Source organism: Paroedura picta, chromosome 3, assembly GCF_049243985.1.
Source record: "Paroedura picta isolate Pp20150507F chromosome 3, Ppicta_v3.0, whole genome shotgun sequence".
Classification (NCBI taxonomy): domain Eukaryota; kingdom Metazoa; phylum Chordata; class Lepidosauria; order Squamata; family Gekkonidae; genus Paroedura; species Paroedura picta.
Genome location: NC_135371.1, coordinates 14,444,141 through 14,467,515, shown reverse-complemented (window position 1 = coordinate 14,467,515; position 23,375 = coordinate 14,444,141). Strand labels below are relative to the sequence as shown.

General features: G+C 51.1%; 2 protein-coding genes across 21 annotated transcripts; one reads left to right on the top strand and one right to left on the bottom strand.

Annotated features, from left to right (window-relative positions):
• Positions 1–1,026: 1,026 nt before the first annotated feature.
• On the bottom strand, positions 1,027–10,750 carry LOC143831619 (uncharacterized). Of its 4 annotated transcripts, none has more exons than XM_077324758.1 (4): positions 10,434–10,750; positions 8,564–8,695; positions 4,866–4,973; positions 1,027–3,429 (listed from the first exon to the last, which is right to left on the bottom strand). In XM_077324758.1, the coding sequence occupies exons 2-4, from the start codon at positions 8,652–8,654 to the stop codon at positions 1,898–1,900; spliced, it is 1,731 nt and encodes a 576-aa protein (XP_077180873.1). In that variant the 5' UTR covers positions 8,655–8,695; positions 10,434–10,750; the 3' UTR covers positions 1,027–1,897. The 4 variants fall into 4 exon arrangements, with proteins under 4 accessions (XP_077180873.1, XP_077180875.1, XP_077180874.1 ...); XM_077324760.1 differs by having other exon boundaries at positions 1,027–3,426; XM_077324759.1 differs by having other exon boundaries at positions 4,866–4,970.
• Positions 10,751–10,797: 47 nt separating this feature from the next.
• Positions 10,798–21,872, top strand: LOC143831616 (uncharacterized). 17 transcript variants are annotated; one of them, XM_077324746.1, is made up of 5 exons: positions 10,798–11,286; positions 13,176–13,249; positions 14,734–14,907; positions 15,132–15,203; positions 18,204–21,872. In XM_077324746.1, exons 3-5 carry the CDS (start codon positions 14,871–14,873, stop codon positions 20,387–20,389), a joined length of 2,295 nt encoding a protein of 764 aa, XP_077180861.1. In that variant the 5' UTR covers positions 10,798–11,286; positions 13,176–13,249; positions 14,734–14,870; the 3' UTR covers positions 20,390–21,872. The 17 variants fall into 17 exon arrangements, with proteins under 17 accessions (XP_077180861.1, XP_077180853.1, XP_077180858.1 ...); XM_077324738.1 differs by having other exon boundaries at positions 18,153–21,872; XM_077324743.1 differs by having other exon boundaries at positions 15,129–15,203.
• Positions 21,873–23,375: the final 1,503 nt, after the last annotated feature.

The window sequence follows — 23,375 nt, the reverse complement described above, 5'->3', positions numbered from 1 at the left end:
TCACAATTGATCCCTCGCTAATACACCACCCTGCTCTACTCTGCTATTTAATCTACCCGTCTAATCTACCCACCTCCCCACAACCCAATCCAAAGCCCGTTCGCAGACTCTGACCCAGAAACATGCCCTCTGTCCCAAAGCCCCTGCTCAGCCACAGTGTGTGTGCCTTGCTCTTAAAGGGGTCTCGTTCAACCTACAAACTCAAACTGATGGTCACCAGGCAGCAATGGCAGAGAGAATCAGAGAGAATAAATCTTTGTTGGATTTAAAAGGTGCTACTGGACTCTGATTTTAGAGAGAATCAGATTAGACAACATCGCCCGGAACAGGCCAATGCTCTGACTCGGTACAAGACATGGATTCCGTTTGCCCCAAATATTTCCTACGTTTGAGTTTTGGTTTGGTAGTTCCGCCTTTCTTAGAGGCTTGCAAAGTGAATCACACAATCCATCGAATCAAGGTTTTCCTGGATTGCTAGGCAAGGGAGGGGAGATTTCATGTCCTTAACACAGGAGTCACACAGAACATTAACATGCAGGGCAGAAAGAATGGTCCTTTCTCTCTGATTTGCTTCCTTTTCATTTGCTGGGAGTATTGTCAAGAGGAGGGGAATATTTAAACAGGCAGCCTCCCACCTGTGGCTTGAACCGGTGCAGTCGGGCATGGTCCTGACCGCTTGATTCTGCTGCTTGTCTAAACTGGTCCCAAATCTGCTGGCTGAAATAATGTTTTTGTGTGCTTGAAGGGAGGGCTGCCTGCAAAACAAACAAGCTCAACTGACAGAATGTAGGCTTCCCTGAAATTACTCCAGACTGATGATGCTGGAGCAAAATGAGCGGGAAAGGAGTTGTGAACGGAATGTACCGCTCCTGACTAGAAGTAGTAGATACCCTAAGCCAAGTGTAGTCAAACTGCGGCCCTCCAGATGTCCATGGACTACAATTCCCAGGAGCCCCTGCCAGCAAATGCTGGCAGGGGCTCCTGGGAATTGTAGTCCATGGACATCTGGCGGGCCGCAGTTTGACTACTCCTGCCCCAAGTGAATGTTCTCGAGTTAGAACCCAACTTGCAGGCCAAGAGCAAGCAGAACGAGGGGGGGGGGGTTGAACCCGGCCCTTTGCTTGCTATGCTGGCTTTCTACTTGCAAGGATTTTGAGGGGGCATTATATATCATCTCACAGTCAAAATGGTAGTGTAGTGCTACCATAAATGCAGACTGGTTTAACGGTGTGGCTTTCCCAAGGAGCACTGGGAACTCTTGCTCGGCCAAGGGGCTAGGGAGTATAGGGGACCCCTGAGCACCTTCACAACACTGTGGCTATTGACAGATTGAAATGGACCTGATTTTTGTCTCCCACTCTTTCTTCACTATGTGACTGTTTCTGGGGCTTAGTATTCAGATGGGTATATAACATTATCCCAAGCCCTTCCTACAAGGCCCGTGGGCTACTCAGAATCCAAGACTTGTAATCAGACAGAGGCCCCTCAGGGGATGCGGCCTACCTTCTGAAACTGAGCAGGTTCAGTGGCCACCTTGGTCCCCAAAGACAGGTGCCACAAAGGGGGACAAAATGAGTAAACAAAATGAGAACGTTTTCATCTTTCATGGGACTTGCCGTGAGGGAAAACGGACTTACTAAGAAGCTCCGTGACCCCTGCCAACCTAAAATGGTCCTACAGGATGTCATTTTACCTCCCTTACAACTCAGAAATGTTAACAAAACATTGGGCCAGAGCACATATTTGGACAGGAGCAGCCGCCTGAAGGGCTTTGGACTGGTCTTGAATCCCTGGGGAGCTCTTCTTGACAGGAGCTCTGAATGTCTGCCAGCTAGGGACGGGGTTCCCCACAGGGGGCCTAATGCTCTTTAGGACTGCACAGACCCTTCCTGACTCCTTAGCACGGTACAATTCCCTCACACTTTGCAGAAGCGGGCAGGAGCATAGTCTCTCCCACATGGTGCGCGTGGCTCCGGAGGTGCCTGTAGAGGTACGCGGCGCCACGGAAACGGCGTCCGCATTGAGGGCACGGGTGCGGCCTGTCGTCTGTGTGCACGCACTGGCGCTTAAGCAGGGCCGCCGCGTCAGCACGTGGCTTGGCGTAGTCCCCACGAGGGTGGGCAGAGAGCTGAGCGCTCTCCGAGTCAAGGTGGTGGGTGTGCTGGTGGCGCTGGAAGTGCAAGGTGCTGTTGAAGCTCTTGCCGCAGTCCGGACAGACGTGGGGCTGGCCCCCGGCGTGGGTGCGCTGGTGCCGGTAGAGGTGGGAGGTGCGCCCAAAGCGCTTGCCGCAGTCCCCACAAGAATAGGGCCTTTCCCCGGTATGAATGCGCCGGTGCCGTTCCCAGTGCGAGCTCCAGGTGAAGCTCAGCCCGCACTCCCCACAGTGATAGGGCTTGTCGGCCGAGACGTGCAGGCGCCGGTGCTGGGTGAGCTGGGTCCGAGCACCGAAGCTTTGCCCGCACTCTCCGCACCCGTAGGGCTTGTCGGTGGTGCCGTGGAGCCGGCGGTGGCGAGCCAGCTGCGACCGCCCTCCGAAGCTTTGCCCGCACTCGGGGCACTGGTGGTGCTGGTCCCCGCCCATTAAGTGCAAGCGCTGGTGTTTCACCAAGGCCAAGCCGTCGGCAAAGGCCTTGCCGCACAGGGTGCACTTGTAGGGCTTGCGGCCGCGGTGGGTCCGCTGGTGCTGGTCGAAGTGCAGCGTGGTGCTGAAGCTGCGGCCGCAGTAAGTGCAGATGTAGGCGCGGGTGACGTTGGCGGCGGCGTTGGTGCCGTGGGTGCGCTGGTGCCGGTAGAGGTGGGAGCTGCGGCTGAAGCGCTTGCCGCACTCGTTGCAGGGGTAGGGCTTCTCCCCGGTGTGGATCCGCAGGTGCCGGGCAAAGTGGGAGCTCCACGAGAAGCTCTTGCCGCAGTCGCTGCACTGGAAGGGCAGGCGGCCCGTGTGCAGCCGCTGGTGCGTCACCAGCTCCGTGTTGCGGCGGAAGCACTGGCCGCAGTCGGCGCACTGGTAAGGCAAGCCGCGGGAGGGCATCAGGGAGGCCACGGGAGCGACCGGCGCCGCGTTGGCGTTGGCGTGGGCCCGCTGATGCCTGTAGAGGTTGGAGCTGACATTGAAGCTCTTGCCGCACTCTCCGCATCGGAAGGGGCGCTCCCCGGTGTGCGTGCGCCGGTGCTTGCTGTAGTGCGAGCTGCAGCTGAACACTTTCCCGCAGTCCTCGCACTGGTAGCCCTTCTGCAGCACCATGATGGGCGGGCCCTCTCTCGCCAGTACCTTGCCGCCTCCGCCCACCTGCTGCACCACCCTCCAGCGGAGGCTCTTGCATTCCCCGGAAACCATGCTGGCGTCCAGCTGCACCACCTTGGGACCGTCGCGCTGCTGGACTTCTTCCTCCTCGCTCTCTTCTTCTTCCTCGCTGCCCAGTCCCTCACCTGCTGGAAGGCACAGACAAGACAACTCACTACGAGTGCTCAGCTCTGTACAGAAAGAGTCAGCAGCAAAGGGATTTGTTTCCGGAAGCATTTCAACCTGGTTTATTTATTTATTTTATAGGCCACTGCTCCTGGCACAGCCGGCTCGCGGTGGCCAGGATCATAGTTCTGGAGACAAATTTAAAATGAACAGACAGAATATATTAAAACAGCAAGAATTGCCCTCCTCCCACCTCACCCTCAACTAATCCCCCTGCTACCAACACCCGATAAAAGCAGATGTGACCCAGATGTTCCCTAATCTGAGACTTCTGCTTCTAGATCTCATGGTTCCATCCAGAACTACTGAAGTCAAAATTCTCACGACACCCATTTCTATGCCAGATGCCACAATCTGTAATTCCCTGGGGTAAATACACACACACATGCTCATGATAGACACAGATCTGATAAATGTGGGGAGAGGGCAAATATTTCATGCTGCGGTGAGCTTGTTGGGCTGCATAATGAAAATGAACCAACGGTTTTGTGGATGCACCACATTTTTTACTCTGCTATTTCTCTGAGGAGTTCAGGACAATGCACATGGTTCATTCCTCCACTCTTTTCTCACAAGAAGCTGAAACGGAGAGAACCCTCTCCCTCTCTGGGGAACCCGCTTGGTGTTGAGATAAAAGCCTTCCCTTCAGTTTCAAGATGTTCTTGGCATACCACAGGTGAAGGCTTTGAATCTCTGCCGTGAGCTAAGTTTTTTTTATTGAGCGAGAAGGGGACAAAGATCACCGAAGCAGGAGGCTTCATAAAACAAAAATGAAGGCGTATTTAAAAAGCATTCAGCCCATAACCTGTATATAATATGGTGAATGCTTTTTAAAGCTTTTAATTATTGGCTGTGCTCATTACCAGAGACAAGCTTTGCGACTCTATCCTCTAGAGTTTAACCAGTCTGCCATGCTACCAAGCTGAGCTACACACAAAATTGTTAGCTCCTTTGCTGAGACAATTCTCCTTCTTTGGTCTAAATAATCCCTCAGGCAGTCCTAAACTTCCAGCATCTGTATTTGAACCCTGAAGATGGAATGTTGGAACAGCCACGCCCATTGGCTCAGGTGGGAAATAGCTGAGTGCCTGTTTTATCTCTCAGGGGCCCGGACAGCCACCTGCCTATCAACAGTCACTCAAGGATTTGTATGATTGAGTGGAAATCTGAAGTCAGGGCTTCCTAGCCTGATGCTCTAGCCCAGGGGTAGTCAAACTGCGGCCCTCCAGATGTCCATGGACTACAATTCCCAGGAGCCCCCTGCCAGCAAATGCTGGCAGGGGGCTCCTGGGAATTGTAGTCCATGGACATCTGGAGGGCCGCAGTTTGACTACCCCTGCTCTAGCTTCTATATTTTACTAGCACTCTTGTCCTAAAAAAACTGAAATGGACTCCTCACCTAAATTGGCTCTTCTTGGGTTTTCCCGTCTTCCAGGCTCTGGGATACAAGGCTCTTCTTCATCTTCCACAAGGAAAATCTCATTGGATTCAGAACTTGAAGATCCTGCTTGGGAGGAGAAAAAACACACCAGGAAATCTCAAAGACTTTTTGAAGGGTCCCGTTCTAGCCATGCTTCCTTGACCGACCAAACTTACAACTCCCTACTGTGAAGTACTTGCTCAAATATGTGCAGATATACAATTCCATTTTAATTTCCCTGGACTGCATACTCCTTTTGCCTTTTTTAGTCCTGCCTCGGCCAACTGGATCCAGTACTTATATGCCAAGTTGACTGTGACCTTTGGTTCCAAGTTGCCAGGTCCTAAGAACAAAAACTCTTAAAACTCGCAGAACACCGGAGGGATGGACCAGAACCAATGGGATGAAATTAATTCACAAGAAATTCCGTCTAAATATTCGGAAGAACTTCCTGACAGAGTGGTGGGTTCTCCATCTTTGGAAATGTTTAAACAGAGGCTGTATAGCCATCTGACGGAGAGGCTGATTCTGTGAAAGTTCAAGGGGGTGGCAGGTTAGAGTGGATGAGCGAGAGGGTTGGGAGTGTCCTTCATAGTGCAGGGGGTTGGACTAGATGACCCAAGAGGTCCCTTCCAACACTATGATTCTATGATTCAAATCAACTCAAGAAGTTGCCTTCTGCTCAGCCAGGCCCCCTTGGCCCATCAAGTCTACTTTTAACTGGGATCAGATTTCTGGAGTATTATCTGTCCCTTTTTGCTGGAGCTTCCCAGGATTGAACCCAGAACCTTCTGTGTATGAAGCAGCTGCTCTACCACTGAGCCACAGCCCTACCCTTATCACTTAATGAAGACAATTATCAAGTGAGGATTTACATGTGTAATTGGGCCACCTTATAACTAAGCTCAGGGATATATCTTTCACAACCACCTGGCCTCCAGTGCAATGATGCCTGTTCATCTACTGAGTTGCCAACTTGTCATGGGTACAATAATCAATGTAAGCAAACCAAGTATGTCTTTATACGTTAAATACGCTCAAGTAAGTGGCTGCCCCTGCATACAATCTATGGCTTACATAAGGCACTGGCTACCTCCAAATGTCTATGCAAGCATCTCCAAGTCCATGGAGATCAGAATGAAAATTTTCTTGAATATTGGTTGTGGAAATAGCACTGCTTAGGCCAGCCATTAGGATACCAATTTCAGTTCCCTTTCACTTCTGCGTTTTGATTAAAAATGCCCTACTGAAGGCCAATTTCCAAAGAATTAAGCAGCGTAGGTTTTTTTCTATAGTATGTTTTATCCCCCCTGTTCCCCCAAGAAGCTCAGGGTGGCATCCATTGCTCTCCTCTCCATCTGTTTTATCATCACAACGATTCCATGAGGTAGGCTGGGCAAGAGCAAAGGATGGGTCTTAGATCACCCAGGTGAGCTTTCACAGGAGAATGGGGAGATGAACCTAGATCTTCCAGATTCTAGTCTGACATCCTCACCACTACTGCACACTAGCTCTCAGGTATGTTCTCCCTAACCCCTCTGACAACTGCAATGGCCAGATTTGAGCTAAATAAATATGAATATAATAAATAAGATAAATACATTAATTCCTATGGGATGCAGAACAAGTGAGAATGTCTCATATGCCAACAAGGAGTCCCTATATATCATGGCATCTCTGGCAAAAACCCTCCCTGTTAAGCATTGAAAGTTATGAGAGGAAATCAGTTTTAAATTGCAAATTATAAGGTGTCAAAGAGTCCAAATCTGAACCTCGTGGGTGCCCAGGGCACAAGAAACAGATCATTGTAAAAATATATATGTAAAGTTTCTTGGAAAGAATTTTAGAATATCAGTTCATAATAAGCAACATGGGTCTCTAAAACCAATCAGCTCTGAAAACAAGAAATACCAGCTTGATTATCTAACACAATGAAGAACTGCATTAGAAGGCATAATCTTACAGTTATGAAATTTCAGGTCTCAGGTCAAGCATTCATTACATTGCTGACAGAGGATCATAAGAACAGGCCTTTAATCCTTCAGAATTCAAGCTAGCTCTTGCCTCCAAATTTGCAGGTGAGCTATAGTTTTGGCCTAGCTGGGTCAGGCAATGATAATGAACCAATCAGAACACATTCAGCTAGAACCCTCTGGAAAATTACATCATCAACCCTGATTCTCCCCTGCCCGTTCTGTGGCTCAGCTCACCTGGAGTCAATTAAGCCCTTCCACACTTGGCCTTGAGGATGACAAGAGACCTGTAGGTGCAAGGCCCAATTAACAATACCAGCAAGATGGAACCAGTCAGCCATGATACACATTAACTTTTGAGAGGAGGAAACAGTGGTACTAAGCTGGTGCAGTACCAAGGAGAGCTCTGAAGAATGGCAGGAAGTGATTCCAAAAAATTCACAATGAAGAAGAATTGGTTTTATTCTCTGCTTTTCACTACCCAAAGGAGTCTTAAAGTGGCTCACAATCGTCTTCCCTTCCTCTCCCCACAACAGGCATGCTGTGAGATAGGTGAGGCTGAGAGAACTCTGACAGAACTGCTCTGTGAGAAGAGTTTTAACACGACTGTGATTAACCCAAGGTCACGCAGCTGGCTGCATGTGGAGGAGCAGTGAATCAAAGCCAACTCTCCAGTTTACAAGCCACAGCTTTTAAACACCACACCAAGCTGGCTCTCAATTGAATGAGGAAGTTTATACTGCTGCATTGGGATGGGGATAAACAGGATTTTTTAATTTTGTGGGATTTTATTCTGATGGCTATGATGACTGTTACCTGCTACGAGCCACTGTGTGGGAGTGGCGGGATACAAACTGAATGATAAAGAAATAAAATTCAAAAAAATATCCCCAAGCAGGATCTGATCCCTGTGAGAATTCCACTCTGCCCGAGAGATGGCAAGGTAAAATTCTGGTTTACCATTCGCTGTGAGGATCCTAACTGTCCGTGGAATGGATCTTTGACTTTCTCCATTAGAGAACTTGGAGGGGAGGGGGAAACAGTCTTGCTTAATGGATAGATGCCCCAAAAGCTCAGTGTTACTACTCTTAGGAGGGAGCCTCAGAAAGACCCTTGGGGAGTTAGGTTCACTTTCTAGTGAAATGCTACAGTAATGATCCCTCTTGTGTAATGTAGTCATTACTGAAGACAAAACTGTCAGCGAGGGCTGCAGCTAGGGCACAGTATTTGCGCCTCATCGAATTCTCCATGAAAGCAGACTTTAGTCTGCCATTGTTACTCTCAGTTTTGGCCATGCAAACTGACAGATGGTTTAGGATGCTTAAGGCTGATCCTGCGTAGAGCAGGGGGTTGGACTAGATGGCCTGTATGGCCCCTTCCAACTCTATGATTCTATGATGCAGTGTGCCCAGCCCTGAAAGGAGCTTCTCTACCACACTGAGATAAAACCCCTTTTTAGTGCACGGATTCTTGGAAGAGGTGGTGGAGATATTTGTCTCTATGCTGCCAGGGGTCACAGCGAATAAACACCTCTGTGTGTCCACAAGCCTCCAGCTGCCTGTTGCAGTGGTTGCTTCTGACAGACCCCACAGGCACACCTCGAAAAAGAGCCCAACAGATGCAAGACACGTATTTCGTCTGAAAGCTGCTAGAATGCCCCAGTCTGAGGTCTGAGAGCTTATATTCCATGACCGAGATACTTACTGAGTGCCACCAGGCTTTCACAAGGCTGTTGGTGGGTTTCCCTGTAGATAGGCTTCTGGTTCGGATCGACCACCAGCCACTCATCCTCCATGGTCTGGCACCAACCCAGTTCCTTGCAGATGAAGACGGGTCCTGAAACAAGAAGAACATCTACCAACACCATACTCAGCACCTGCTGCTCAAGGTTTGTATTTCTGGCATAAAGCATTAATCCCCTTTTCATGTCAATCTGTCTCGGGATTACACAGGAGTGTGGATATTGCCCAAGGGGTAGTCAAACTGCGGCCCTCCAGATGTCCATGGACTACAATTCCCAGGAGCCCCTGCCAGCATTCGCTGGCAGGGGCTCCTAAGAATTGTAGTCCATGGACATCTGGAGGGCCGCAGTTTGACTACCCCTGCATTAGACCTTCAGGGGGTGGTGGAAAATGCTGTCAAGATGCAGGATCAGACAAACGCTAGCTGAGAAGGTTAGACCTGGAAGCAGACTGGTGGTGGTTGGCCTAAGATGTGCATGGCCTGGAGGGAAAGAATCTGATGCAATTGAAAGCCTTTGCAGAGAGTCAGTTGTGTCTATACACTGAGATAAATCAGATCTGCCCACCAAGCCAGAATTGTGGTCCTCCAGGAATTTGGCACCCTCTTGTGTTTACAACTCCTACGCAGGTTGCAAAAGCAGGAGATTTATCCCTCAGTAGATCATACTGTGTCCAGACAGTGTCTTCTATACGCTGTCAGCCACTGGATTTAATCCTGAAGAGGAACTATAGGAGACAGTGTCTGGGAAAAGCTAGTCTCAGTTCAGTAGCACTTTAAGAGCAAGATTTCCTGGATGTAAGTCCAAGCTCCTGCATCAGATCTGACAAAGGGAGTTTTGACTCTTAAACTTTCTACTCTCCAAACCTTGTAGATTTCTACGGTGCTCCTGGAGTTGGATCTAGCTTTTCTCTTGCGGACCAACACTATGACCCACCTGAGTGTATCTGGAGGGAGGTACATAACAGTGCGGGGTCTTCCGTGACAATCATTGATCCATCCCCCACGGATGAGGCCCTGTCAGACTACCCTCATCTGGTGTTTGGATGAGTTGGGGAACAGAGTTCCTGGCCCCTCTCTCACACACAAAATGCTCCGCCACAAGGCGGATGTCCAGTCATGGACGGCAAAGAGATTTCCTTGCGCTCAACAAAAACCGAGACGTACAGCCTGACAGTTTCCCCTTTGCGGAGTGGGAGAAACAGAAGCCACTTGCTCAAAGCCACGCAAGAAGAAAGCCACGCAACCAGGGTGACTCAGCCAGTGGGGCTGTAGCCATTTCCGTTCTCTTTTTTAAAAGATATACTGAAGTCCAGAATTATTTCACTTATATGCCAGATCTGCGGGAATGCTGTGAATCATAACGTGTAGACGGGAGAAAAAAAATGCAGATTGCGTTTTTTTCTGGAGAAAGGTCTGAGAAGCCTATGTGGATTCAAGCAGGCTGGAAACCTCTGCACAAAGGACCTTCGCAAGGCAAAGAATTGGCCCGGAGGGCAATCCTCTCTTCGCAAACCTCAAAGGCATCTGGAGAAAGTTTTAGAGACCACAGGGACCCCAGGGCTACCTCTATTCTTTATGATCCTCCTTCACTGTTGGGCAACCAGGTATCCGAACCTGTCCCTTGTGGGAGTTTAAACAAGGTCATGTGTCAATAAAAGCAGCAGTTTGGGCTCTCCGTCCTACGCCCCCCCCCCCCGCCCATCCTTTCCAGCAGGGATCTAACCCGTTACCCAGAAAGAGATCACTGTCGGGTGAAAGGGTCGTCTCTTTCGATCCCCCGCACAGGGTCCCTTTGCAGCCCATCCCCCGATCTCCTCTTCAATGCATTTACCTGGTTTCTGCGGCTCAGGAGCAAACAGATCCGCGGATTCCCGGGGGTTGTCTGGGGTGGGCAGTGGGGGGTGGGAAGCTGCGCCTATCCAAACAATGAGAAAGTCCTTGCCGGGCTCGAGGTCTTTCTTAGAGGCCGCCTGGCCGCTCGCATAGGATCTCTCCAGCCTTCTGGCGCCGGGAGGGGCTCTGCCCGCTTGCCGCGCGCAATGGAGGCGGCTCGATCCCCTTCGCCGCGCAAAGGCAGGGAGGGAGGCAGCCCCTTCCCCGCACCGCGATCCCTGGTCTTCTTCTCCCTCTATTCTTTATGATCCCCCGCCCCCCAGCCCTCCTCCCCGCCTTCCTGCCTCCCCCTCCTCGCCTCTCAGCATCAGATCCCCACCACCAGCCGCTTCCTCCAGCCCCTTCCTGTGTCCGTGCAATACCCAGCCGGTCTGCAACCTCTCGCTCGCTTGCTTGTCTTCCATCCCCCCCCACCCCCGCCCCGGTGCCTTTCTTTTTTTGGGGGGAGGGGGGGACGCCTGGCCGCTAATAATAATGGTTCACAATTAATGGATCCCGAGGGGAGCCTCCGGATTCCGCAGGCATAATCCAGGCGCTCCTGAACCGGAAGCACCAGGTAATCGAGGAGCGACCGAGAGCGCGAGAAAGAGAAAATGTTGGGAAGGGGAGGAAGGGAAGCGAGCGACTCCGGATCGGGATCGGCTGTCTAGATTCTTCCCCCCCCCTCCCTCCCACCCCCCGACGTTGACACGCCCGGGATCGGGTGGCGATGGCGCTCCCGGAGAAGGCAAGGCGCCCCGGCGAGGAACAGTAATCCAAGAAGCAAGGCTACCTGGCAGGCAGGGACGAGGGTAAGGCGAAGCAACAACCTTTGCAGGACTATGGCGTTAATTCGGATTGCGTCCTTTCTGGGGAGATGCCCCCACGCGCGCACACGCACTCGCACCGGTCCTCTCGGCCCCGTGCCTCATTTTGTTTCTCCCATTGACATTCCCCGCCTTTCCTCCAAGGATTTCAGGGTCGCTCGCGGCATGATTCGCACAACAACCTTGCGAGGTAGTTTAGGCCGAGCGATTGCAACCTGCAAGGAAAGGCTAGAGTTCTGAGGAAAAGCCTGAATTGGGGGGGCGGAGGGGTGTCCTCCGATGGGAATCCAGCGCTCTAGCCCTTACACCAAACTGTCTCTCAGTCTCATCCGTCTGAGCTTGCTCATTGGGAAGCTCAGACTGAAGAGACTTTGAGAGGCAGTTTGAGAGAGGCCAGGATTGAATTTATGAGTTGTAAGCATGCGCTGTATGTTAGGGTTGCCACTTTGGGTTGGGAAATTCCTGGAGATTTGAGGATGGAATCTGGAGGGGGGGCTGGGCTGGGGATGCAGTGCCGGTAGTCAACCTGTGGTCCTCCAGATGTCCATGGACTACAATTCCCATGAGCCCCTGCCAGCAAATGCGATCAGCTGTAGATCTAGGGTACCTCCAGTTTGGAGATCAGTTGTAGATCTAGGATACCTCCATCACCTGGAGGTTGGCAACCTGAGCTGCGATCCTCCATCAATCACATCTATGTATTCCAATCTGGGTTCCTTACCATTCCTTAGTTCTAGTGCCCCTTCTTCTTTACTAGGCTGTATTTCCTGCCAACTTCAAGATCCTTAGCCGTTAGAAACACCAAGCCAGAGTACCAGAGTTCTTTTTTGCATGTGCAGTCCGGAGGAAAACCACGACCTGTACATCATGTTTTGTTTTGCATAATTCCAGGTCTGCCCTGAAGTCTTGAATCTTGTCCCGGATGAACGCATTCCCACATGCCATTTGTGAGCCCAGGCACGCTCTTAATCACTTGATGCAAGTTAGGCACCCCTCAAACACAGATTTGCTGACCCCCTTTTTTTGGTCTTCTTTGTGGGTAGAAGGCTTGTGTCTGGATAGCTGTTGTGGCAAAGTGGTTGGAGCAATAAAGTATGATATGGGAGATCCAACTGCAAATACCTGCCCTGCTCTTAAGCTTTCCGGATGAACAGAGGAAAGTCACTCTCTTGCAGCCCCAAGGTCATGGTCAGGATAAAAAGCGGGACAGTGAAAAATGGGGCACCCTTCTCTGAGCTCCTGGGTGGAAGAGGGGGGAAAGAATGTGCCAGGCAAGTAAGCAATGAACCGGGCTTTTGTTCTCCATGTCACAAAGGACCTCACGGCTCATTCGGAAGATCACGTAGCCAGAATTAGCCAAAGAGAATGAGAAGTCAATGCAGTTGCCAACTCCAGGTTTGGAAATTCCTGGAAATTTGTGCATGGAATCTAGGGGTGGGCACATTTTGGGGACAGGATATAATGCCATAGAATCCATCCTCCAAAACAGAGATTTTCTCCAGGTAAACTGATCCCTTGTAATTTTGGGAGATCTCCAGCCCCCATCTGGAGGCTGGCAACCTTATAAGCCAGTAGGTACCTCGTCGCCTAAAGTATTGAAATTTGCAAACATCCTGCAGTGAATAATCTTTTGAGTCTAAATTGCAGGATGCATACCGGCCTTCCAATAGAAGTTTTTGGCTTCCCAAGTCTTATAGAGATTATTGTTGAATGAAGAGCATGGAACCAATTTTGAGAGACCAGCAGTTTCCCTGCAGATTGGGTGTGGTTATTACTAATGTGATGATGGGCAGACGGGGAGATAGGGTGGAGGTTGTTATTGCAAGAATGAATGTGACCCGCAAGGAAATGGGTGATTGTGCCTTTCCCTCCAGGCATAGCAGTGCGTGGACTCTTCTGCATCCCAGTGACGACATGCAAGAAAATTATGAGAATGTGATCTCTTTAGGTAAGGGCGGTTGTTGTTGTGATTTTTAAAGCACCTGCAGCTTCTTAGGTTCCTTCTCTCCGATGTTATCACAGCATCCCATGCTAGGAAATCGCAGAATGCACCCTTATGCCCAAAGTAGCCCAGGGTGAGGTCACAACAGTGTATTCAGGAATTAGCTGGCGGAATTCAATATTACAGGACGCGAGTATTGCTTTTTAAAAGATAGACAAAAGGATTTAGTTCCTCGCTCAAGGAGGAGTTCTCCTTCCGTTGGCCATGACCCCCTTCCCTCTCTGAATTTTGGAGGCAGCGATGGGGTAAGATAGGAAATAACAATGGGCCCAGGGTGACTATTGGTTTGAGTAGCTTCTTAACAGCTGCCCTACACTAAGTCAAGAATTGTGACTTATTTTCTTCGTTTATTTCTGGCTCTCCTTTCTCACTGAGTTGCCAGGCGTAATTGCATGGCATAAAAAGACAATCTAATACCATGAGATAGCTAACGAATAGAGATTTAGTAGTTTGTTTATTTTCATTTATTCATTCATTTCATTTATATACCTCCCCTCACTGCGGCATCTCGGGGCGGTGTTTCTCATCCTGTAAGACACTGCAAGAGTCTCTTGTGGCGCAGAGTGGTAAGGCAGCAGACATGCAGTCTGAAAGCTCTGCCCATGAGGCTGGGAGTTCGATCCCAGCAGCCGACTCAGCCTTCCATCCTTCCGAGGTCGGTAAAATGAGTACCCAGCTTGCTGGGGGGTAAACAGTAATGACTGGGGAAGGGAATGACAAAACCACCCCATATTGAATCTGCTATGAAAACACTAGAGGGCGTCACCCCAAGGGTCAGACATGACCTGGTGCTTGCACAGGGGATACCTTTACCTTTAAGACACTGCAAGCTTGTTAAAGGAAGTTGCAGAAGCCAGTAATTTGAAAAGAGAACCATAGATTGATGGCTAAATAGTCCACATTCTTTCAGAGAGCGTGGAATCAAAATTCATGATGAAACTGTTGAAGCGGATGCCTCAGGGGCCAAGCAAGCAATTCAATACGAGAGATGCATGTAGAAAGCCATATAAATGACCAAATATGTCATGGGAAAACAGAAATGGCCTCATGATGCCTAGATTGTCTAGATCAGCTCACAGCAATTCTTAAAACCGCCCTGTAAGACAGGGCCGCTATTATTTCCTAAGAGATCAGTAGCTTATATTGTCATCTCCACATTTGGAGGTCCGAGGTGGGGGTGGGACGGGGCTGAGGCTGAAAGAATAATCGCTTACCTAAAGCTACCTAGTGTATTGCCACCTAGGGAAAACCGGTCACACTTTAATCTAGAACACAAGCCCTCACACAAGTATTGAAAATACCTGAACAGTATCTTAAGATGAGAGCAGGCATTGAATGGAGCTTGCACATGGGACATCAAATGCCCTGGACAGTTGTCCCTGCTCCCATCTATCCTTTATTTCCTTTTTTGTCATCCTGCTTCACCGCAGTCCCCGGGGAAAAACACAGAAACAACAAAGCAAAAACCCATTTGAAAATCTAGCACCTGTAGAAACAGAATGTGCCAAACAGATATCCGAAAGTGAAAGTTATGCGCATGATCTGTCCCTAAACACGCTTACTTGGAATGGAATTCTCTTGGTTTCAGCAGGACTTACCCTCAGGTAAATGTGTTTTGGATGGATCAGAGCCTGAGGGTTTTCTCTAGGGGAGGATATAAAACATACCAAGCCTTTATCTCTATCTCAAGAGGATGGAAGGGGGAGTTCCCCAAATTCCTCGGTCTACATGAAGGCAGGATGATTTGGGGACCGCCAAAGTGCTCCATCTAATTTTATTTTTAATTGCATCCTCCCATCCCCCTGTCGTCCCCCACCATCCATAGCAGAGGAAATTGCAATCAGCTGGCCCCGGATAACTGCTTTTGCCGAATCTCACCGGAGAAGAGGACTGGCACCTGGTAAGTCTGCTGCAGAATCCAGCCCGCAGGGCTGGAGATAGTCTTTGTGTTCCTCTTGCAACAGCATGGGATGCCGCAGAGCTTTTGGGCAAACGTTCAGAGGGTGGCTTTGCACCTTGACAAGAGGCCAAAAACAGCAGAGATGCAAGTGGAAACCGGAAAGCATCGGCCAGTCTTGTCAGATCTTGAAAATTGAGCAGTTTGGGTATTTTGAAGGGAGACCACCAGGGAAGAGTCTGTGGGGGAAGTCAATGGCTGGCACCTCTGCTTCTCCCCTTTCTTGAAAGCCCCTTGGTGGGATCATTGTGAGTTGGCTGTGATTTGACAGCACTTTACGCACAGAGAGAGACTTGCAGTGTAATAAGAAATGGGTATGTTTCTCCCAGGTGAGACGCATATGTTCCCCCACGCGCATGGACGCAGCTCAAGATGGAGAGGGTGCAGGGGAGAGTGACAAGGATGATCTGGGGACCAAACCCTATAAGGAAAGGCTGAAGGATTTGGGAATGTTCAGCAGTGGAATGGGCTGCCTAAGGAGGTGGTGAGCTCCCCCTCACTGGCGGTCTTCAAGCAGCAGCTGGGCAGATCCTCCTCATTGATGTTTTAGGCTGATCCTGCATTGAGCAGGGGGTTGGACTGGATGGCCTGGGTGGCCCCTTCACACTCTAGGATTCTATGATCTCATCATAGTAGAAACCCCGACCTGGTCTCCACATAAGGCAGAATGGGGCAGGGGTGAGTATAGGTGTGGTAGGAAGGACCCACTTCTGGTTGCAGAGGAGAGAGTACATTTCTTTAAGTTCCTCTGCATTCATAAATCCTTGTAAATGGGAAACCTACCACAGCACATGAGTGCCAGGGTGTTGTGGGGAATGTCGGGGTCAGTTCTGAAAATCCCAGGTTTGGATTCACGCTCCGCCACAAACCTTGATGGTTGACATTCAGCTGGTCAACGTCTCTCCCCCTTGCCTACCTTACAGGGTTGTTGTGTGGATAAACTGACACAGGGGGAAGTATACTGCTCTGAGGCCCTTAGAGAAAGGATGGGATAAAACGTGTCCTCTCTGTTTTTCTCGCTGACGTGCTATTTGTCCCAGGGAGCTTTTACACGGGGGAGCATTAAGAACACAGTCTCTGGCAGCAGCAATCCAGGATCTCAGGCCGAGCTTTTTAAAAGGGAAATGCCAGGGACTGGACCCATGACCTTTTGCATGTGAAGCAGATGCTCTGCCACTGAGCGGCATCTTCTCCTGCCACCTGTTGTCTGCTCAACCTGCTTTAAAAGATTATCATGGGGAAGAACGGGAGATCCCTGTCCATTGCCAAACTCTTATCTCCTTGCATAGGCCGCTTGTCCCAGCATGGGAAAATCAGACCTCCCCTGAAGAAGCCGGGCTGAGCAGCAAACTATGCTTGAGGTTCCCAGTCAGTACCAAGCAACCAAAAATGTAAATTGCAGAGGGGGAAATGGGGTGGGGGAGGCGGGCGGGAAGGAAATTGGATACAGTTTTGATGGTTGCTAGGCAATTACCCTTTCTTTGCAGTTCTTCTTTAATTGCTTGCAGATGAGGAATCAGCAGCACCCGCCAGGTTGCTCTGGAAACACACAGGGCACAATCCACAAGGCACCTCTGCATTGTAGCTTCCGTGGATTTCAGTGGCATGCTAAGAGACCGAAACCAACCTGGCCTGGAGAGCCCGGGCAAACCCGATCCTGTCAGATCTCGAAAGCCGAAAAAGAAGAAAACGTATCAAGCTGACGATGGCTGTCTTTTAGTCAATTTTCAAATAGATGTCAGTCTTTCAAATGAGGGTCAAAGCAAGCTCCTAGGTATACACCCGTTTTCGCAAGCTTCTTCAGTGACACTAAAAATATTTTGTAATTGGAGGAACAAGTAAAAAATTGACACGGATACCGATAGATATGAATGTTTATTTCATTTATTGTATTACAGTTATATATTTGAAAAAAATTCTTGGGATATGTATAATTTATGTACATTATATTATTTTTAGTGTCACTGAAGAAGCTTGCGAAAACGGATGTATTGCTTTAACACTCGTTTGAAAGACTGACATCTCTTGGAAAATTGACTAAAAGACAACCATCGTCAGCTTGATACGTTCTCTTCTCTTTTGGCTTCCGCGGCTGACGGGGCTTCTCATCTACAGATCTGGGAAGCTAAACAGGGACAGCCCTGGCCAGCACTTGGAAAGGTGACCTCCAAGGAAGTCCAGGGTTTCTGTTCAGAAGCAGGCAGTGGCAAACCACCTCCAAACATTTCTTGCCTGGCTGCCAGACAATTTTAGGGTCTCCTGGCTACGTAACACACGTGCCATATGATACATAAATAATTAGTAGCCCAGATTGGACAAGCCTGGGCTTGTGCCACTCCGAGCCATGGGTTGGATTCGAACCTGCTCCAGTGATAACTGGGAGAAACTGGAACACATTTTATATGGTGGCTCAAGCGGTTGTTCAGATGGGGAACTGAGGAAGCGGTTATTGGTCCAAACCCCCAATAAAATGCGTTGTGAATTGTATCTGGATTCAAACTCTTTGGATATTCCCTCCTCACTCACACACAAAGGTGCAGAAAGTGGGGGGAAACATGAAGCTGCCTTATACTGAGTCAGGCCATTGGTTTATCAAAGTCAGTGCTCTCTACTTAGGCTGGCAGCTGCTTCCTCCAACAAAGGTGTTTCGCATCACCTGTGAGTTGATCCTTTTCACTGGAAGTGCCGGGGATTGAACCGGAGACATGGTTCCTCCCTTGCGGGACTGAGCAGAGAATGTAAGGGGTACCTTTGAAGACGGGCTGTGGGCAGCAGTGCGGGAGGATGTGGGCAGGGGGAGAGCCAGCAGGCCATCAGTGGGGAGGAATGTGACAAGTTGTGATGCCAGGTCTATGAGCGCATGACAGCCTTTTTCAATTCCCTTCTTCCAAGTTTCCTTCCCCAGACCCCAGGAGTTACTGGATTCTCTCCTTGTTCCAGCAGATGATGGGATGATGAGTGACAATGGGAATGAGGAGGAGGAGGAGGAGGAAGAAGAAGAGGAGGAGGTGGCAGCGGCAGTGACAACACAAGAGGGAGGAGAAGATGGTGGAGAGAACGTTGCAGTGGAGAAAGTGGTCGCCCAACCAGACCCTCTGCTGGAGAAGTCCAAGGAGAAGGCCAGCCATGAAAGCCAGGGCCAAGCAGCCTCGGAGGAGCAGTCAAAGAAGCCCCCGGGGAAGAAACTGGGCAGCAAGCCAGCCACTCACCGGGGCTTCAAGAAGTTCTCCCCTCGAGGCCACCACGGGCTGCTGGGCCACGCCGGGCGGTGCCTCGACTGCGGGAAGGGCTTTGGCTTTGGCAAGCGCTCCCGGCAGCACGGCGGCCCCGTCCTGGAGAAGCCCTACAAGTGCCCCGAGTGCGGCAAGAGCTTCCGCCTCAACTCCACCCTGGTGACCCACCAGCGGCGCCACGCCGGCACCAAGCCCTACCGCTGCGCCGAGTGCGGCAAGAGCTTCAGCGTCGGCTCGGCCTTCATCCAGCACCAGCGCAGCCACGCGGGCAAGAAGGCGGGGGCCGCCCCGGCCCGGCCGTGCGAGTGCAACGTCTGCGGGAAGAGCTTCGGCCTCCCGGCCCACCTCGTCGAGCACCAGAAGCAGCACCTGGAGGAGAAGCCCTTCAAGTGCGCCGAGTGCGGCAAGGGCTTCAACTGGAACTCGCACCTGGAGCGCCACCGGCGCATCCACACCGGGGAGAAGCCCTACGTCTGCGAGGACTGCGGCCGGGCCTTCGCCTGGAGCTCCCACCTGGACCGCCACCGGCGCATCCACTCGGGCTCCTCCCAGGCTTCCCCGTGCAAGTGCTGCCTGGCTCCCGCCGCCGCGGCACCGGCGAGCAAAGCCAGCACCAAGCCCTACCGCTGCGGGGACTGCGGGAAAGGGTTCAGCAAGAACGCGGCGCTGTCCAAGCACCGCCGCGCTCACCATGCCGCGGAGAAGCCCTACGTCTGCGAGGACTGCGGCAAGAGCTTCGGGCTGAACGGGGCCCTGCGGCAGCACCGGCGCTCCCGGCACCCCGGCGACTCCGCCAAGCCCTACGCCTGCGGCGACTGCGGGAAGAGCTTTGCCTGGAGCTCCCACCTGGACCGCCACCGCCGCATCCACGCCGGCGACAAGCCCTACCACTGCGACGACTGCGGCAAGGGCTTCTCGCAGAGCTCCCACGTGGAGCGGCACCGGCGCGTGCACAGGAGCGCGGAGCTCCCGCCCTGCCGTTGCGCGGACTGCGGTTCCCCGGGGGCCCGGCGGAGGCGCCGGCGCGGGGCCTTGCTGCCCTGCAAGTGCAGCGATTGCGGCAAGAGTTTCCTCTGGCGGCGGCCGGCCTGCGGCGAGTGCGGGAGGGGCGGCGGGGAGGGCGTGCGGCACCAGGGCACTCAGACGGGCGAGAAGCCCTACTCCTGCGGGGACTGCGGCAAGCGCTTCGCCCAGAACTCGGCCCTGGCCAAGCACCGGCGCATGCACACCGGCGAGAAGCCCTACAAGTGCAGCGAGTGCGGGAAGAGCTTCAGCGTGCGCTCCAACCTGCTGAAGCACCAGCGCACCCACCTGGGCGAGAAGCCCTACAAGTGCGCCGACTGCGGGAAGGGCTTCATCCAGAAGTCTGACCTCACCAAGCACCGGCGCATGCACACGGGCGAGAAGCCCTACGCGTGCGGGGACTGCGGCAAGTGCTTCAGCGTCAGCTCCAACCTCATCAAACACCAGCGCATCCACCTGGGCGAGAAGCCCTACGCGTGCGGGGACTGCGGCAAGGCCTTCATCCAGCGCTCGGAGCTCACCATCCACCAGCGCACCCACACCGGGGAGAAGCCCTACAAGTGCGGCGTCTGCGGCAAAGGCTTCAGCCGCAGCTCCCACCTCAACCGCCACCAGCACACCCACAGCAGTGACAAGGCCCCCGCCGTTCCCCCCAAGCCTGCCGCTCCTCTCCCCGCCTCAGCCTTCTCTGCCTCCTTTGCTTCGCCGGGCCCCCTCCCCACTCTCTCTTCCTTCCCTTCTCCTCCCTCCCCTCTCCCCCTCCCTTCTCTGGATCTACCCTGGGCCCTGCCTTTCCCTGTCCGGAATTTCCAGCATCCGTCCTTCCCTTCACCTGCCCCGTCCGGGGCCCAGGCCTCTTCCTTGATCAACTAGCCCCTTCCTCTTCTTTTCCGTCCCCATTCTGCTGCTCTCACGCGTTTCTTCTGCAAAGAGAGCTGCCCACAGGCCTGGAGAAAAGGGCCACGTCCCTTTAGCAAGGCTTCAGGTGTGGAAATGGGCAGTTTTTCCCAGCACAGAGGTAAATAAACTTAACCTGCTAAACAACATTCCCTTTAAGTCCCTATTAAAGGCTCAGGAGGTGTTTTTTCTTTCCTCCAGGCTGTCGGCAGCCCTGTCGGCCAAGTCTGCATTCTGCAGTGTCCAGACCTGCAACCTGATTGGTTGCCCTTTCTGCTCTCCCTCACCCTGTGATTGGATCCTGCCGTCTCCTTCCTCGCCATTATTGCTCCAGGCCTTGGGGTGTAGGTTTCAGCAGCCAACCATTTTCTGCTTCCTTCCCGAGAGAGAAAGCCATTCTCTGGGCAGAAATCTTTTCTGACCTTGGGAATGCTCCTGGGATCCTAGCAGCCATTCCTCACCTGGCCCCACCCATTTCCGAAAAAGCTCCTGCCAGGCACCTGGAAAGCTGTCGGAGGGCACCGTTTTTTAGTTTGCGGTTTTCCTGCTCCTTCTAAAGCAGCCTGTCTTACCATTCTCCCATTTAGCTTTGAATCCACCAGTAGCATTTTCGAGATCCACAAGATCTTTGGGGTGTAAGCTTGGGAGAGTCAAAGCTTTTGTCAGATACTTTGTCTCCTCAGAAAGCTTTGACTCTGAAAAGCTGAATCTCTTCACGGTCTCTAAGGGGCTCCTGAACACTGCACGCCTCTAAGACTGCTCTTCCTCTTGTCTTCCTCCCTGCTGCCATTATCACCTTGGACCGCTGGGTAACCTTGGGTTAGTCACAGATAGAACTGTCCTCACAGTTCTCTCATAGCTCTCTCAGCCCCACCTCCCTCACAGGGTGTCTGTTGTGGTTTACCCAACGTGTTGACAATGGCTATGCCCAACTGGTTAATATGTCAAATGACACACACTCCCTGACAGAAACCTTTGCCTGAACAAACTGTTTTCTATCCTTCCTGCTCCTTTGCCCTCTCCTGGCCCGAGTGCGGAAAAGCTCACTTCATTGTTCACTGGATATTTAACCGAGGAAGAAGTTGGTGAAAATGGTGCCCTTGCCTGGGCCGTTGCATCCTAAGACACCCTTGGTAACAGGACTTTTCCAAATGATCTTGTCTGAGAATGAAAGAGGCCTACAAAGAATTACGGCTTCTCCATGCACCAGGGACATTCCAAAAGGTGCAGCTGGAATTGCCAGGGCTGCCTGCAAACAGCTGGGATATTAATGCTGTCTGTTGAGAGACAAATAGCAGTTCTACCGAGATCTGAGTTTTGTTTCTGCCTTTCTGCTTTTGTAATTGTCTCTCTCTGTTTGCCTGTGTTTCTCGATCAGCTTGGAAATGTCTTGTTGCTTTGTAGAGAGCACTGTGCTTATATGGGGTTTGAAATGCAATGAAGTGAAACATTGTGTGTCTTATTTGTTTAAAAAATCTCTTATTTGGGCAACCCAAATGCCTATACTGTTTAAAAGCCCTATTGTGAGTGGTGAGAATGGTGTTAACAGAAATAAAAAGGGTCCTTTCAGGTTAAAAAAAAAGTACTGACAGGGAGGCTGATTCTTTGAAGGCTCAAGGGGGTGGCAGGTGGTTGTGAGTGTCCCGCATAGTGCAGGGGGCTGGACTAGATGACCCAGGAGGTTCCTTCCAACTCTGATTCCATGATTCTATGAGATGCACCAGTAAGCCCTGCAGCTGGATTTGGCAATTTTTTCTGTGTGATCACAATTGCCCTTAACGGTTGTGTTTGGAACTTTCCCTGGAATCTTGTAGCTGAATTTTGTATACATGAGAATTTCACCTTCCTAGCCTTTATGCCACAGGTGGCCAAACTGTGGCTCTCCAGATGTCCATGGACTACAATTGCCATGAGCCACTGCTAGTGGTAATTGTTGTCCATGGAAAACTGGAGATCCACAGTTTGGATGCTCCTGCTTTATGCGGATAACTTCAAAAGCATTAGCAGTGGTCTCAGAAAAAAGCAGAGGAAATGTAGTGTGATGGAAGACCTGGGATAAAGGTGATCAGGTTATGGATTATTTTAGCAGAGATGCTAAAGGGGTGGCTCTATTCCAAACTGGAATCTTCCCAAATATCTGTCACCTTATGTGTAAGCTCCAATAGTTTCCCTAAGGTTTGTTTTTGAGGGGTCTTTTTGTCAAGTTGCACCTACAGCGGCTTCAGGTTGAAGGATCAGAGCAGCACCCTTTTCTTTGCATTTTTTTTATTGCTAAAAATCACTCCTCCCAAACTGACTTTGCCACCAGTGCAGAAAACTTCACATACCCAGGTACCAGTTGTGTTCAAGTCAAAGACGAAGTTGCAGTAAAGTATCTACTCCTCTCTCTTGCTTTATGCTGCTAATCACTTTTACCACCTGGTAGGGAGAGACAAGTAAAGCCAAGTAAAAACAGAAAAGAGACACCATGAATAGGGCCAGATACTAATAAGTCCCCGAAGGTCACAATATGAAGGTCCAGCCACTTGGGGAAGAAGAAGAAGAAGAGTTGGTTCCTATACGCCGTTTTTCCCTACCCGAAGGAGTCTCAAAGCGGCTTACAATTGCCTTCCCTTTCCTCTCCCCACAACAGACACCCTGTGAGGTGGGTGAGGCTGAGAGAGCCTTGATATCACTGCTCAGTCAGAACAGCTTTATCAGTGCCGTGGCCAGCCCAAGGCCACCCAGCTGGCTGCATGTGGGGGACTGTAGAATCAAACCTGGCATGCCATATTAGAAGTCCACACTCCTAACCACTACACCAAACTGGCTCTCAGTAGGTACACAAGTCAAAGCCTTAAAGGAATGCTACCAGTGTCCCTGTCATGATGGAAAGCATTGCTGGTAGTGAATGACAGAAAAGGAAACCCAAATTCAAGTAATAGCTTTCATTAGCATCAACCAAAACAAGAGAAGACACTGG

Excerpts from the sequence above, each read along its gene's own strand:
- LOC143831616 (XM_077324736.1), top strand. The coding sequence starts at position 14,871 with ATGGAATTCTCTTGGTTTCAGCAGGACTTACCCTCAG. Across the intron at positions 14,908-15,128 it reads TCAGCAGGACTTACCCTCAG|CAGAGGAAATTGCAATCAGC; the intron begins GTAAATGTGTTT and ends CACCATCCATAG. Across the intron at positions 15,204-18,152 it reads GAGAAGAGGACTGGCACCTG|TTTCCTTCCCCAGACCCCAG; the intron begins GTAAGTCTGCTG and ends CCTTCTTCCAAG.
- LOC143831619 (XM_077324758.1), bottom strand. The coding sequence starts at position 8,654 with ATGGAGGATGAGTGGCTGGTGGTCGATCCGAACCAGAAGCCTATCTAC. Across the intron at positions 4,974-8,563 it reads TGAAAGCCTGGTGGCACTCA|CAGGATCTTCAAGTTCTGAA; the intron begins GTAAGTATCTCG and ends TCTCCTCCCAAG. Across the intron at positions 3,430-4,865 it reads CCCAAGAAGAGCCAATTTAG|CAGGTGAGGGACTGGGCAGC; the intron begins GTGAGGAGTCCA and ends TGTGCCTTCCAG.